General features: G+C 42.0%; 1 protein-coding gene across 2 annotated transcripts in view; it reads right to left on the bottom strand.

The window, feature by feature from the left end:
* LOC117400617 (ribosome biogenesis protein bop1-like) overlaps positions 1-17,404 on the bottom strand; it is a 112,164-nt gene that overhangs the window by 77,600 nt on the left and 17,160 nt on the right. The window contains exons 3-4 of one of the 2 annotated variants that reach the window (XM_059021224.1): positions 16,990-17,007; positions 11,311-11,424 (exon numbers count right to left, since the gene is read on the bottom strand). In XM_059021224.1, the coding sequence (XP_058877207.1) occupies positions 11,311-11,424; positions 16,990-17,007 (132 nt within the window). Of the gene's footprint in view, positions 1-11,310; positions 11,431-16,989; positions 17,008-17,404 lie in introns of both variants that reach the window. The other variant, XM_059021220.1, reaches the window with a different exon arrangement.

Here is a 17,404-nt window from a genome sequence, read left to right as displayed (position 1 = left end):
TAATGTTGTTGAAGCTGAAACCCTGGGATCCTTCAAGAAACTGCTTGATGAGATTCTGGGATCAATAAGCTACTAACAACCAAACAAGCAAGATGGGCTGAATGGCCTCCTCTCGTTTGTAAACGTTCTTATGTTCTTATGTAATTGTGTCCTCGTTAGGGCAATTTCTTTCATCGGTGTAAACTGGGAGCTTCCACAGCACAGGGGTTGAATACTTATGCAAGCAAGATATTTCAGTTTTTTATTTTTCTTAAATATTTCTCAACATAAAACCAATGTCACCTTACAATAATTGATTTTGAGTTTCAGTGTTTTAAAATAAAATAACAAACAGAATGAAATTTCAATGTACCATTTATAATTCAGTAATATGAAAGAATTGGTCAGGGGTCTGAATACTTTTGCAAGGCACTGTATATATATATATATATATATAAGAATTTCAACCAAACCTGGTTTGGGTGGGGGTGGGGGTGGGGGTGGGGGTGGGGGACCACTGAGAAAGCGGGGCCTGTTCTGCATCTTAAATAAGGAGACAATCTGCTTTTCAATGAAAACAAAAAAAAAGTCAAGCAAAATGTAAATCAGAAGCAGAGATTTCAAAATAATGGTTCTGGGACAGAGGCAACTCACTCTGCTTCTTAAACTATTACCAGCTACTCTGCCTTCCACAGAGAGACTTTCAGTGGCCACTCAGGGCTGGCAATCGGGATGTCAATGCTGGTAGCAAGTCCCTTTTCTCCATTACGGAGATACAGAACCTGGCTCACTGTACCCAACTACAACCCAGCGGAGGGAGCTTGATGCAAACACAAGAACACAGGAAAGCGAGGATGAGATCACTTAGTTCTGCAGGCGGAATACACATTCCAAAATCACACGAAGAGGAAAAAACATACAAAAGGTTACAAATAAATTGCAGGTGTTGGGCAGAGCATAGAAGAAAAAAAAGGGGGAAACTTTCAAGTCGTTTCCAGATCCACTCAGATCCATTTGGTTCTGCCATGGCCACTTTCACAAGAATGCATGGGAATGCCAGCGGCGCACTTAAACATGTTAGATTCCCCCCTTTATTTTCATGGCATGTACTTCATACAACTAAAATGTGCCCCACTCCTCTCCCCTAGGATCACATTTACCGTCACGACAAGGGGTCTAAGAGGGACAGGCTTCAAGCAAGTAGTGCACCTGGGCTCAAGGTTTGAACGGATCTAAACCATTTCCAGCAGATTGCACCAGCCTGGATTAGTGCTAAACTAGGATTAGTTAGTTAATCTGGGACTCTGTTTAATACTGGATTAAGAAATGCTTGACACCGGATTCATTTTAAATATGGATTCAATATAAAACCTGGTTTGACGTTTTGTGCATCAGGATTAAAATCAAATCCCTGAATTTTTCTGGGTTGGTGGTTAATCCACGTTGGTGCAAATCAGCCCTCACTGTTCTAAATCCCTTCTAACCAGGACTCACACTGTTCTAAATCCCTTCTAACCAGGACTCGCACTGTTCTAAATCCCTTCTAACCAGGACTCACACAGACAGGCAATATATGTACATACAAAACTACCAGTTTTGGTAATATGGGGCCAGGAGAAAAACAAGCAGCAATACAGTTGAGGGAAATCAATATTTCGTAAAAACACACATGACTTGTTTGGGCATGGAGGATACGTGTTGATGCATCAGATTTAAACATTTAATGCACATATGATCTCAATTCAGACTGTTCCTTTTTTCCTATTTACTAAAATGATTCTGCTTCAATTTATTCTACATCACTGCTCAGTGACACCTACTGGCAGAAGCACAAGACCAGCCGCAGGTCCCAGTCCAGCTGATCAGTGTTTCTTCTCCTTCAGAAAACAGGCAAGTGCTTCTGCTTATAAGAGCAGCTACCATTCCCATCATCATAAATCAGGGACAGTCCCCGAGCCAGCTTACACACTGCAGACAGGGCATGTTCTCTTCACACTTCGAGCCAGCAGCATACAGCAGATACACTACAAAATGCAAGTTATTTCAACCATTTGGAAATGAATTCCATTTTTTTGGGACCATAGCATTTAAAATTGGAACACAATGATACAATCATGCAGTTGTTTAAAATAAGTGAATTGCAACGGAGAATTGCAAACGTAATACCGATCCACAAAAAGGGAGACAAAATCGAACCATGTAACTACAGACCAATAAGCCTGACTTCTATTATAGGTAAACTTATGGAAAACTATAATAAGATCCAAAATGGAAAATTACCTCTATGGTAACAGTATCCTGGGCAGCATGGTTTTAGGAAAGGGAGATTGTGTCTAACCAACCCTGCTTGATTTTTTTGAGGATGCAACATTGACAATGGATAATTGTAAAGCACATGACATGGTTCATTTAGATTTCCAGAAAGCTTTTGACAAAGTCCCGCATAAAAGATTAATTCTCAAACTGAACGCAGTAGGGATTCAAGGAAATGCATGCACATGGATTAGGGAGTGGTTAACATGTAGAAAACAGAAAGTACTGATTAGAGGAGAAACCTCAAAATAGAGCAAGGTAACCAGTGGAGTACCACAGGGATCAGTATGAGTCCTCTGCTATTCCTAATCTACATGAATGATTTAGATTCTGGTATAGTAAGCAAACTTGTTAAATTTGCAGATGACACAAAAATAGGAGGAGTGGCAAACACTGTTGCAGCTGCAAAGGTAATTCAAAATGATCCAGACAGCATTCAAAATTGGGCAGACACACGGCAAATGACATTTAATAGAGAAAAGTGTAAGGTACTGCACACAGAAAATAAAAATGTGCATAATAAATATCATATGGGAGATACTGAAATTGAAGAAGGGAACTATGAAAAAGACCTAGGAGTTTATGTTGACTCAGAAATGTCTTCCTCTAGACAATGTGGGGAAGCTATAAAAAAGGCTAACAAGATGCTTGGATATATTGTGAGAAGTGTTGAATTTAAATCAAGGGAAGTAATGTTAAAACTCTACAATGCATTAGTAAGACCTCACCTAGAATATTGTGTTCAGTTCTGGTCACCTCGTTAGAAAAAGGATATTGCTGCTCTAGAAAGAGTGCAAGGAAGAGCGACCAGAATTATCCCGGGTTTAAAAGGCATGTCGTATGCAGACAGGCTAAAATAATTGAATCTATTCAGTCTTGAACAAAGAAGATGACGCGGTGATCTGATTCAAGCATTCAAAATTCTAAAAGGCATAGACAATGTCGACCCAGGGGACTTTTTTGACCTGAAAAAAGAAACAAGGACCAGGGGTCACAAATGGAGATTAGATAAAGGAGCATTCAGAACAGAAAATAGGAGGGACTTTTTTACACAGAGAATTGTGAGGGGTCTGGAACCAACTCCCCAGTAATGTTGTTGAAGCTGACACCCTGGCATCCTTCAAGAAGCTGCTTGATGAGATTCTAGGATCAATAAGCTACTAACAACCAAACAAGCAAGACGGGCTGAATGGCCTCCTCTCATTTGTAAACTTTATGTTCTTCTTATGTTCTTAAGTCTATTAATTGGGGAGCCTTCATGCTAGTGCACTGTAGGTCTGAAGAGTCGAGCAGTGCCTCCTGCTGCAGTATTACCTGTAGCTCTATATGGACAAAACTGACAGATGTGAAAAGGGACAAGTGATCCATGTGGACCATGTTAATAAAACATTTCCATGTAGCAGACAGCATCTGGCCCTCAAATCCCAGGGATCCACCTGGCCAGCAGGAATGTAGTGTAGGGTAAGGATGGGAATCATCTGTAAACAGCATTAAAACTGAATTGAGTCTCATCCGGGGCATGCGCTTCCCTTCCTGCTGGAGATACTAAAGCTATAATAATGGGGTGACTCTAGCTTTCCAGATTAGCTTGATCATAGGATATGACTAATTCAATCAGGGGCACTGGAATTGTATTATATTACATTTATATAAATACCTCATGCATTGTCTCTACTCTGACTGTTAAACTGATGAAGTAGCAAGTGGTATAAATCTTTTGCATTATGATTTTTTTTTTGTTTAAATTTCAGTTTCAGTTTACTCTCAACCGTGTTGCTAGAAAACCGAGTGGCATTTTTCCAAATTCCATACGAACTTCAGGACCTGAGAAACTGAGAACAATCTGACATAGAAGATTAGACGCACAAGAGGTAATTAGCAATGTATTACAATCATCTGGTGTTCTGCCATGGACAGCCTTATTAGCAATGTATTACAATCATCCTGTGTTCTGCCATGGACATTCTTATTAGCAATGTATTACAATCATCCTGTGTTCTGCCATGGACAGCCTTATTAGCAATGTATTACAATCATCCTGTGTTCTGCCATGGACATTCTTATTAGCAATGTATTACAATCATCCTGTGTTCTGCCATGGGCAGCCTTATTAATCTTTATTGCACATGGGCCACTCCATGAAAATATAATGTGGCCACAGCCCTGAGGTGTCCCTGTCACAGTACCACAGAGATACACCAACTGGAGTCAACGTTACACTTGCTGGAGTTTCCTACTATGCAGCCTAGAGCATGCTAGTTCTGGTAAATTCAAAGACACACAAGGACTGAATTAAATGGAAAGTTTTCATCAACTTTTTAATATTGTTGCTTGCGGTGGGTAGAACTTGGACACCAACATGACATTTATTTTTGCCAGACAGGGCTGAGAAGACATAGATGAAGTAGTTTGTGAATGAGTTCATTTGCCTGCTTATTAGTCACAGCCTCTTTCAGAAAGCAGTAGAATGAACTGGCCGTATTGCAAGCACTCATGATAACCCAGGCTTGAATCCATTCTCTTACTCATTAGCCTTTTGTTCAACACTACAATTACACTACTGGACAACAATTTCCAGTGAGCAAAACAAGTCAATAGCTACCAAGAATCCGATTTTTTTAAATGATGCACTGGTACCCGTTATAAATCTGCCGCCTTCCTCTTCCCCATCACAATAGTCAGGTCGTGATACAACATGCATCACAATGCATGCGATTGTCCTGATTGGCTAAGATCAAATGGTTGCTTAATGAGGCATCATTGTTAAGACACATTAAGTGAGAGTATGCATCTGTTCTATACCAAACTATAAAAAACACACTTCATTCAAAAACAGTTTGGTACTCTAAAATGATCTCTGGGCGTTTGGTCTTGTATACATACTGTAAAAAACCCAGACCTTTCAGCAAATTAACTGATCGCCATCTACCCAAGGGGCTCGGCTCCAGCTCTGGTCCACTGCATACCTGAAGACATCAACGACTGTAACCAGTCAAAGACCAGGATAACTATTAACCCTTTGCGGTCCTATGTCGGACCTGGTCTGACACTGCAATTTTCCCTTTCCAGTCCAATGTCGGACCCTGTCCGACATCGTCAAAAAGACGTAAAAAACACGTCTCTAGTCGTTTTTTCTCCAGAAAAAGCCGAGAAAACTATTCAATGGCCAAGTGATACCGATAGGAGCCGAGAGAAGCCGAAAAAAAAAAAAAAAAATAAAGGGGGCGAATCTCATGAATACAGATATCCCCGACACCACATAGATAACACGGACATAAACAAACAAGATAGCTGCTTCTCCATCCAGCGCTCAAAGAATATCACAGACATTTGCAAAGCTTTTTGAGATGTTATACTAATAAAATAACGACTTGGATCGCGTTATTGAGGAGTTTGGTGATAAAACGAGTCATCAGGAAATGATTTATCGGTATGCACGACTATGTAGAGGTATGTAAAAAATACAGCGAACAAGGGGTGGGGCGGGGCTGGAGATGCAGTGTCCTGTTGATATGAAGTGCCTTTTAAACCTGTTTTACTGTGAAAAAAAAATACTTTTAAACAGCGCGTCTAAAATAAACTGCGCGTGTGAAAATAAATTGTGCCTGACACGCGCTGAATAAATGGACCGCTAAGGGTTAATCCCCAATCCTTTACAAACACATTCCAAACAGGGCGGGGGAAATGAGAGAGAGAGAGAGAGAGAGAGAGAGAGAGAGAGAGAGAGAGAGAGAGAGAGAGAGAGAGAGAGAGAGAGAGAGAGAGAGAGAGAGAGAGGAGAGACCAGGTTTACTCTAACTTGGCTGCCTGCTGTGTGTTTTTGTATTTTGCTTTTCCTCTAAAGCTGCTACTGAATTTACTTCTCCTGCGCTGTGCATTTTCAGGTCAGCAGCAGAGCAGAGCAGGAAGCTCGTTTAGAACAGAAGTCAGGGCCTCTTTATTCCACAATATGTCTTCATTCAGTTTCACACTCCACATGGAAAAGTCATTGCGGAGCAAAACCTCTTCCTCCCAGCGAGCCTGACAGACACTACGGTCTCACATATTCCCTTTCAATCTGAGAGCAGGAAATTACCCTTTATTGCAAAGGGAAAAAAAACAAAGCATTTCAAACTCTGTGGAGTTCTATTTGTAGACAACTTCAGCTTGGGGCTGTCTGAGGCACAGGGACAGCCTGAGCTGCTGTACGCAGGCAGGAGTCTCACTTAATGCAAGCCAAAGGGCCTCCAATGGTAAGTGTATACTGGTTTATACAGTAGATCCAACCACACATACAAATTTAAGCCCTCACTCCTCTTCCCAGTTTAAAATACAAAGCGTGAAATAAATGCAGATTTTAAAAAAGGGCACTATGCAGAATATCTGACTGCAGTAAAGACTATATTATGCAATGTCACAGGATAAAAAATTACTTACTATGGAATGAGCCCCTGAAAATGAAACTGGAGGTCAGGCCAGAAATGGCATCCCTTCAGCACCCCAGAAATCAGAAGTGCCGATTTAAAAAAAAAAAAAAAAATCCTGCAGAGGGTCTGAATAATAAATCCACAAAGCTTGACTAAATACAGTCCTGACTGTTCAAAGACAGCCGCTAAGCCATATGGTGATCTGGTACTTCCTTCTCTACTGCTGTAACAGGACTGGCTTAACAAATACAACATCCCAAACCATCAGTGCATTCTGAAAAACTGATTTTAATCCACAAATATTACCACAGTGCCTCATACAGCGCGGCGGGGTTCAGGGGTTCACAGCGCAGCGGGGTTCGTGGTTCACAGAGCGGTGGGGTTCACAGAGCGGTGGGGTTCACAGAGCGGTGGGGTTCACAGAGCGGTGGGGTTCACAGAGCGGCGGGGTTCGGGGGTTCTGTGTGATACGTGAGATTAATATATAAAAAAAAACCCACAGGATCAACACAGCAGCTCTTGAGTCTCCATTTAAAAGTTTTAGACAGCAAAAAGTAAAACAAACCAGATTATGCGCACGTATGCATAGTGATCTCTATGGAAAGCCATCTGGGTCAAAAATGCGTTGTGCTGCTTTAGAGCGAGTCAGAATCTCATGGGACAGTAAAGGCAAGCTCGTCATTCTGAAATGCCTTGCTTAAACAGTGCCCAACCTGCTGGAAATGTTGTGTAGTGGTTTTTAAATAGATTGTATATATTATATTTTGTGTTGCGACTTCCTGTTATGTGGAATGTAATAAACGAGAACCACCCCTTCATTTTACAACATCATTTCCACGTTTGTTTTATTTGAAGTGTTTAAAGTTACATTTCAGTTTTCGTTTGCTTGTTCAGCTACAAAAAGGCACAAGTAAACCTCATGTTATTACTTTATGAAATGTGTTGATGGCCACCGTTTACTGTGAAGAAATGGCAACTGCAAGAAATTAATTTTAAAAAAATAAAATGCAATGTCAACTTTATGTACTATTTATTTTGGGAATAAACAAAACAACGTTTAACTTGAAGTGCTATTTGGCATCCTTTGTTTTGTAGTTAATTCACTGGGTAAAGTAAGGCCTACACAACATATTCTTTACTCCTGGGATATTTTTCTACTTTAAAGTGTCACATATTATAACGTCTTGCTGTAAAATAAAGGCACACACAGGGGCTACACCCCACTGCCCCCTGCTATAGTAGCTATACTACAGAAATAATATCTACAGAAGGTATGAACATGATATCAGCACAAAACAAGCCAGGTTTATTCACCTTAATCATAAAAAGAAAAGAAAATTGACAGAACCATAGGAAGACAAAAACCACACTGGACATTTCCATCAATGCATTCCATATAAGTTTACCAACTAAAGCATCACCATTTTCTGTCAAATATTTACGATTTAGGCAGTGTTTTAGCAGATGGACAGACAGTACTGTCGCACAAAGTCACCAATACATACCTCTCTGCAATAAACAGTGGCTGTCCAGCACAGCACAGCGCTCTGACAAACTCCTTAACACGGTCGTTCTGCACTCTTTTATTAAAGCACAGCGCTCTGACAAACTCCTTAACACGGTCATTCTGCGCTCTTTTATTAAAGCACAGCGCTCTGACAAACTCCTTAACACGGTCATTCTGCGCTCTTTTATTAAAGCACAGCGCTCTGACAAACTCCTTAACACGGTCATTCTGCGCTCTTTTATTAAAGCACAGCGCTCTGACAAACTCCTTAACACGGTCGTTCTGCGCTCTTTTATTAAAGCACAGCGCTCTGACAAACTCCTTAACACGGTCATTCTGCACTCTTTTATTAAAGCACAGCGCTCTGACAAACTCCTTAACACGGTCATTCTGCGCTCTTTTATTAAAGCACAGCGCTCTGACAAACTCCTTAACACGGTCATTCTGCGCTCTTTTATTAAAGCACAGCGCTCTGACAAACTCCTTAACACGGTCATTCTGCGCTCTTTTATTAAAGCACAGCGCTCTGACAAACTCCTTAACACGGTCATTCTGCGCTCTTTTATTAAAGCACAGCGCTCTGACAAACTCCTTAACACGGTCGTTCTGCGCTCTTTTATTAAAGCACAGCGCTCTGACAAACTCCTTAACACGGTCATTCTGCACTCTTTTATTAAAGCACAGCGCTCTGACAAACTCCTTAACACGGTCATTCTGCGCTCTTTTATTAAAGCACAGCGCTCTGACAAACTCCTTAACACGGTCATTCTGCGCTCTTTTATTAAAGCACAGCGCTCTGACAAACTCCTTAACACGGTCATTCTGCGCTCTTTTATTAAAGCACAGCGCTCTGACAAACTCCTTAACACGGTCATTCTGCGCTCTTTTATTAAAGCACAGCGCTCTGACAAACTCCTTAACACGGTTGTTCTGCGCTCTTTTATTAAAGCACAGCGCTCTGGCAAACTCCTTAACACGGTCATTCTGCACTCTCTTATTAAAGCACAGCGCTCTGACAAACTCCTTAACACGGTCATTCTGCGCTCTTTTATTAAAGCACAGCGCTCTGACAAACTCCTTAACACGGTCATTCTGCGCTCTTTTATTAAAGCACAGCGCTCTGACAAACTCCTTAACACGGTCATTCTGCGCTCTTTTATTAAAGCACAGCGCTCTGACAAACTCCTTAACACGGTCATTCTGCGCTCTTTTATTAAAGCACAGCGCTCTGACAAACTCCTTAACACGGTCATTCTGCGCTCTTTTATTAAAGCACAGCGCTCTGACAAACTCCTTAACACGGTCATTCTGCGCTCTTTTATTAAAGCACAGCGCTCTGACAAACTCCTTAACACGGTCATTCTGCGCTCTTTTATTAAAGCACAGCGCTCTGACAAACTCCTTAACACGGTCATTCTGCGCTCTTTTATTAAAGCACAGCGCTCTGACAAACTCCTTAACACGGTCATTCTGCGCTCTTTTATTAAAGCACAGCGCTCTGACAAACTCCTTAACACGGTCATTCTGCGCTCTTTTATTAAAGCACAGCGCTCTGACAAACTCCTTAACACGGTCGTTCTGCGCTCTTTTATTAAAGCACAGCGCTCTGACAAACTCCTTAACACGGTCATTCTGCGCTCTTTTATTAAAGCACAGCGCTCTGACAAACTCCTTAACACGGTCATTCTGCGCTCTTTTATTAAAGCACAGCGCTCTGACAAACTCCTTAACACGGTTGTTCTGCGCTCTTTTATTAAAGCACAGCGCTCTGGCAAACTCCTTAACACGGTCATTCTGCACTCTCTTATTAAAGCACAGCGCTCTGACAAACTCCTTAACACGGTCATTCTGCGCTCTTTTATTAAAGCACAGCGCTCTGACAAACTCCTTAACACGGTCATTCTGCGCTCTTTTATTAAAGCACAGCGCTCTGACAAACTCCTTAACACGGTCATTCTGCGCTCTTTTATTAAAGCACAGCGCTCTGACAAACTCCTTAACACGGTCATTCTCCGCTCTTTTATTAAAGCACAGCGCTCTGACAAACTCCTTAACACGGTCGTTCTGCGCTCTTTTATTAAAGCGCGTGTAAAAGCTGCACACATGGATCGCTTGTCTCACTTCACTTTCTTGTTTTAGTTTAATGTGTCGCTTATTTTTCAGCATGCTCCTTTACTGTCAGTGCGAACATGTACCTCAATGCAGCAGTATTTCCAAGGCTATGCATCCTCTGCCTCAGCTGACTCACTTCTGCCATTTTTGCTTTTTGTATAATTCAAAACATTCGTTTTCTTTTGAATATTCATAAACTGGTTACTTTTTCTCCCCATATTTCCTAGAAAATAGTACCAGGAAAATACTGAAGAGACAAAAATCTGGTATAAATCAGTAAAAACCGACGTCAAGTTTTTTCGGTAAAATTCGGAATAAACCGCAAATGCGGAACACTAAGCATAAGTAAATAAATAAATAAATAAATGAATGACTACAGAAATTGTTTTGAAGTTCATAGTTAGCAAAGTTTTTCTCTGTCTGGTTTGCTGACTGCTGCATAATCCACTTTATATCACGCCCGCCATATTTGCTTTCGTCGAGTTGAATTTGTTTGAATTTCAGAAAGTCAGAAAACAACAACAGTAACGTTTTAATCACCATTTTAGTATTTGGAGCATCTTTCTTTTGTAGTATGTTTTGTAATTTATTTTCTGTTAAGTCACAGAATCACTATTGAGCAGTTTTCACATTTCGGCATTTTCTCTTGCTGTGAGGAGTGAAGATGAATGGTGTTCCTTTGAAAAAGGGGTGGAACTGACAGTGATGTGAACCAATCACATGACAGACGGAGACTATTGACTGGTGGCATAAGGATGGGAGGGCAATAGTTAAAATCGATTTTTCCTCCTATGATGAGGTTTTAACCAATCACCACCAGGACAGGATAGTAACAATGCACAGAAAAGGTTTCAATTCCAAATGAGACAAGCAGGCTTTGTAACAAGGTTCTCGTAACACAAGCCTCTCTCTTGTTAAAGATCAGCATGTTTTGTGTGCACTATTCTGCTCCTGGCTCCTTGACTGCTATCAGAGACTGTGAAGTCTGCTTACCTCCTCGTCTGAAGAGTCCTGCTCGTACTCCTCTACCAGGCAGGCACTGCCAGGCTGCTTCTCCAGCTCTCCATTCTCCCCTCCTGCATTCACCTTCTTTTTTGAGGTGGACCTCTGGCTCTAGAAAGACCAAAAAAACAAATTTCAGCCAAAAAGAAAAAAAAAGAAACAAAAAAGAAACAGAAACAAACACCAACAGGTTCTGCAGGTGTACCTTGAATCCTAAGCAACTGGTTATTTAACGTATTCCCAGAAAACTGGGAGTAGGTAAAAAGTAAACATTGAAATGCTTAACGAAGGTGTTCATACAATTGCTGCATGTGTATATATACAGTGTAAGGCTACACACACTGTACATGTTGCAGTAATTGAAATGCAGGAACACACCGTGCTACTAACAGTGCTTCACCAATGACCATTTTCCGATACAGTTGCTGTTCAGTGAGAAGAGTTGCATTGCTGGTCAAAGGCATATTCAGTAAATGGCTGACTTACTCACCAGCACTGTGCTGTACATGCCAGCAACAACAAATGAGGTTCCGATGGAAGAAAGGAGTTGCGTTATAACCGCACTTACCAGGTAACCTGGCGTGGAGCAACCTCCACACCTCGCCTTCTCTCAAAAGGAGTCCCCCAAGGGTCAGTCTTGGGTCCTCTCCTGTTCTCTCTCTACTCCCCGCCCCCTCATCGCATCCTATGGTTTCTCATACCATTTCTATGCTGATGATGCTCAGATTTTCCTCTCCTTCCCCACCTCTTACTCTACCACCCCTTCTTGTATCTCTACCTGTCTGTCTGCTATCTCCTCCTGGATGCACTCGCATCACCTCAAACTCAACCTCTCTAAATCTGACCTCCTTTTCTTTCCCTGCTCCTCCCCCCTCCTCTGATCTCTCTATCTCAATTCCTCTGGAATCTACCACACTCTCTCCCTCCTCCTCAACCAAGAACCTCAGAGTAACCCTGGACCGCTGCCTCTCTTGCATACGAAGAATCCGACCCTTCCTCACCAACTACGCCACCCAGCTCCTTATCCAGGCCCTGGTATTCTCCCGCCTAGACTACTGCAACTCCCTGCCGACTGTCATCACAGAGCGGGGAGGCTGGCACACTGCCGACATGTCATCACGGAGCAGGGGAGGCTGACACACTGCCTTCATGTCATCACGAAGTAGGGGAGGCTGACACACTGCCGACATGTCATCACGGAGCAGGGGAGGCTGGCACACTGCCTTCATGTCATCACAGAGCAGGGGAGGTTGACACACTGCCTTCATGTCATCACAGAGCAGGGAGGCTGGCACACTGCTTTCATGTCATCACAGAGCAGGGGAGGCTGGCACACTGCCTTCATGTCATCACAGAGCAGGGGAGGCTGACACACTGCCTTCATGTCATCACAGAGCAGGGGAGGCTGACACACTGCCGACATGTCACCACAGAGTAGGGAGATTGGCACACTGCCTTCATGTCATCACAGAGCAGGGAGGCTGGCACACTGCCTTCATGTCATCACAGCGCAGGGAGGCTGGCACACTGCCTTCATGTCATCACAGCGCAGGGGAGGCTGGCACACTGCCTTCATGTCATCACAGCGCAGGGGAGGCTGGCACACTGCCTTCATGTCATCAGAGCAGGGGAGGCTGGCACACTGCCTTCATGTCATCACAGAGCAGGGGAGGCTGGCACACTGCCTTCATGTCATCACAGCGCAGGGGAGGCTGGCACACTGCCTTCATGTCATCACAGCGCAGGGGAGGCTGGCACACTGCCTTCATGTCATCACAGAGCAGGGGAGGCTGGCACACTGCCTTCATGTCATCACGGAGCAGGGGAGGCTGGCACACTGCCTTCATGTCATCACGGAGCAGGGGAGGCTGACACACTGCCTTCATGTCATCACAGAGCAGGGGAGGCTGGCACACTGCCTTCATGTCATCACAGAGCAGGGGAGCCTGACACACTGCCGACATGTCATCACAGAGTAGGGGAGGCTGGCACACTGCCGACATGTCATCACAGAGCAGGGAGGCTGGCACACTGCCTTCATGTCATCACAGAGCAGGGGAGGCTGACACACTGCCTTCATGTCATCACAGAGCAGGGGAGGCTGGCACACTGCCTTCATGTCATCACAGAGAAGGGAGATTGTCACATTGCCTACATCAGCTGAATTGTTTGTGGCTAAAGGCTGCTATGAACATTAGTTTATATTAACAATGTACGTAAAATAACCAGAAGACACCAGAGAAGCCCTATTGGCCAGTAAGAAAACAGCAGCATATTAAAATAAATAAAATCAGAAGATTTCCTGGTTTATGTAATGGCTGAAAACGTTCCCAATTTGTATGTACTGTGACTATATGGCACGTGACTGTGGGTCGAAGGGAGGTCCTGCTTTTCACAGTCACATGCTGCAGATCCGCGGTGCACATTCCTTCACCTGTGGCAGACATGGGTGTCGGGTCCTTGTCAGTTTAGAACTACTGTACATGCACTTTGTGTAACAGTATAGCCACATCTACATTTCTTTTAATGATTTCCAGCTTGCTCTAAAATACGAGAAACTGCAACTAATTTGAAACATGCTATTCCTGTTTCTTCAATATAAATTCAACTTCTTCATTTTAACTTGAAGAATGAAGGAAAAAAGCCCAAATGAAACACACAAATATGTTCTACTATATTTAGAATGTATAGATCTGAGGATCTGCCAAGGTGAAACTTAACCAAGTCAAGTAAACTATTCTATTTAAACAAACATATTGAGAATTGTTGATCTAAAAAAATGTTACAACCAATATGAAGTGCAGAAGTGTTAAAGGGACTAGGAGCTCTTAAAATAAACAAATCCCCTGGGCCGGATGAGATCCTCCCAATAGTACTCAAAGAAATTAAAGAAGTTATTTACAAACCGCTAACCAAGATCATGCAACAGTCTCTTGACACAGGGGTTGTACCGACAGACTGGAAAATAGCAAACGTAATACCGATCCACAAAAAGGGAGACAAAACCGAACCAGGTAACTACAGACCAATAAGCCGAACTTCTATTATATGTAAACTTATGGAAACTATAATAAGATCTAAAATGGAAAATTACCTATATGGTAACAATATCCTGGGAGACAGTCAGCACGGTTTTAGGAAAGGGAGATCATGTCTAACTAACCTGCTTGACTTTTTTGAGGATGCAACATTGACAATGGATAATTGCAAACCATACAACATGGTTTATTTAGATTTACAGAAAGCTTTTGACAAAGTCCCGCATAAAAGATTAATTCTCAAACTGAATGCAGTAGGGATTCAAGGAAATGCATGCACATGAATTAGGGAGTGGTTAACATGTAGAAAACTGAAAGTACTGATTAGAGGAGAAACCTCAAAATGGAGCGAGGTAACCAGTGGTGTACCACAGGGATCAGTATTAGGTCCTCTGCTATTCCTAATCTACATTAATGACTTAGACTCTGATATAGTAAGCAAACTTGTTAAATTTGCAGACAACACAAAATAGGAGGAGTGGCAAACACTGTTGCAGCAGCAAAGATCATTCAAAATGATCTAGACAGCATTCAGAACTGGGCAGACACATGGCAAATGACATTTAACCCTTTGCAGTCCATTGTCGGACTGGGTCCGACATTGCAATTATTCATCTCAGGTCCTTTGTCGAAAACCATTCAATTGCCGAGTGGGAGCGACAGGAGCCGAGACAAGTCGAAAAAAAAAAAAAAAAAGGCGTATCTCATGATTAGTCATACATGGCCCTGGTATCAGACAACGGGGCGGTCGTAAGTAAACAAGCTGACTGCCTGTGAATCAGCGCACAGAGAACACAGACATTTGCAAAGCTTTTTTGAGATGTTATAGTAATAAAATAATGACTTGTATCGCATTATTGAGGAGTTTGGTGATAAAACGAGTGATCAGGAGATGATTGAGGAGAAACCTCGAAATGGAGTGAGGTAACCCGTGGTGTACCACAGGGATCAGTATTAGGTCCTCTGCTATTCCTAATCTACATTAATGATTTAGACTCTGATATAGTAAGCAAACTCGTTAAATTTGCAGACAACATAAAAATAGGAGGAGTGGCAGACACTGTTGAAGCAGCAAAGGTCATTCAAAATGATCTAGACCGCATTCAAAATTGTGCAGACACATGGCAAATGAAATTTAATAGAGAAAAGTGTAAAGTATTGCATGCGGGCAATAAAAATGTGCATTATAAATATCATATGGGAGATAGTGAAATTGAAGAAGGGTATGAAAAAGACCTAGGAGTTTATGTTGACTCAGAAATGTCTTCATCTAGGCAATGTGGGGAAGCTATAAAAAAGGCTAACAAGATGCTTGGATATATTGTGAGAAGTGTTGAATTTAAATCAAGGGAAGTAATGTTAAAACTCTACAATGCATTAGTAAGACCTCACCTAGAATATTGTGTTCAGTTCTGGTCACCTCGTTACAAAAAGGATATTGCTGCTCTAGAAAGAGTGCAAAGAAGAGCAACCAGAATTATCCCGGGTTTAAAAGGCATGTCGTATGCAGACAGGCTAAAAGAATTGAATCTATTCAGTCTTGAACAAAGAAGACTACGCGGCGATCTGATTCAAACATTCAAAATCCTAAAAGGTATAGACAATGTCAACCCGGGGGACTTCTTTGACTTGAAAAAAGAAAAAAGGACCAGGGGTCATAAATGGAGATTAGATAAAGGGGCATTCAGAACAGAAAATAGGAGGCACTTTTTTGCACAGAGAATTGTGAGGGTCTGGAACCAACTCCCCAGTAATGTTGTTGAAGCTGACACCCTGGGATCCTTCAAGAAGCTGCTTGATGAGATTCTGGGATCAATAAGCTACTAACAACCAAACGAGCAAGATGGGCTGAATGGCCTCCTCTCGTTTGTAAACTTTCTTATGTTCTTATGTTCTTATTGATCGGTATGTACGACTATTATTTTTATTATTATTTATTTCTTACATAGGTGAAAGCAATAGCGAACGAAAGGATGGGGCGGGGCTGGAGATGCCTAGTGAGTGCTTTGTTGATATGCAGGGCCATTTGAACCCGTTTGACTGTGGAAAAAAACTACTTTTAAACAGCGAGTCTAAAATTAACTGCGCGTATGAAAATTAATTAGACCTGACGTACCTGAGGCGCAATTAATAAATGGACTGCAAAGGGTTAATAGAGAAAAGTGTAAAGTATTGCATGCAGGCAATAAAAATGTGCATTATAAATATCATATGGGAGATACTGAAATTGAAGAAGGAATCTATGAAAAAGACCTAGGAGTTTATGTTGACTCAGAAATGTCTTCATCTAGACAATGTGGGGAAGCTATAAAAAAAAAAGGCCAACAAGATGCTCGGATATATTGTGAGAAGTGTTGAATTTAAATCAAGGGAAGTAATGTTAAAACTTTACAATGCATTAGTAAGACCTCACCTAGAATATTGTGTTCAGTTCTGGTCACCTCGTTACAAAAAGGATATTGCTGCTCTAGAAAGAGTGCAAAGAAGAGCAACCAGAATTCTCCCGGGTTTAAAAGGCATGTCGTATGCAGACAGGCTAAAAGAATTGAATCTATTCAGTCTTTAACAAAGAAGACTACGCGGCGATCTGATTCAAACATTCAAAATCCTAAAAGGCATAGACAATGTCGACCCGGGGGACTTTTTTGACCTGAAAAAAGAAACAAGGACCAGGGGTCACAAATGGAGATTAGATAAAGGAGCATTCAGAACAGAAAATAGGAGGCACTTTTTTACACAGAGAATTGTGAGGGTATGGAACCAACTCCCCAGTAACGTTGTTGAAGCTGACACCCTGGGATCCTTCAAGAAGCTGCTTGATGAGATTCTGGGATCAATAAGCTACTAACAACCAAACGAGCAAGATGGGCTGAATGGCCTCCTCTCGTTTGTAAACTTTCTTATGTTCTTCTTATGAAAAAAACCTTACTGGTACCAGTAAGAGGAAGTACGTGGATATCAGAAACTGGGGATTAAATGTTAAAAGGGCTTGCCATATTCGCACCTCAAACCTGACTAAGGCATCATCCAAGAAACATGCATGTACC

Source organism: Acipenser ruthenus, chromosome 4 (assembly GCF_902713425.1).
Source record: "Acipenser ruthenus chromosome 4, fAciRut3.2 maternal haplotype, whole genome shotgun sequence".
NCBI lineage: Eukaryota > Metazoa > Chordata > Actinopteri > Acipenseriformes > Acipenseridae > Acipenser > Acipenser ruthenus.
Note: the sequence above shows the minus strand (reverse complement) of the source record. Positions and strands in the feature narration are given on the sequence as shown.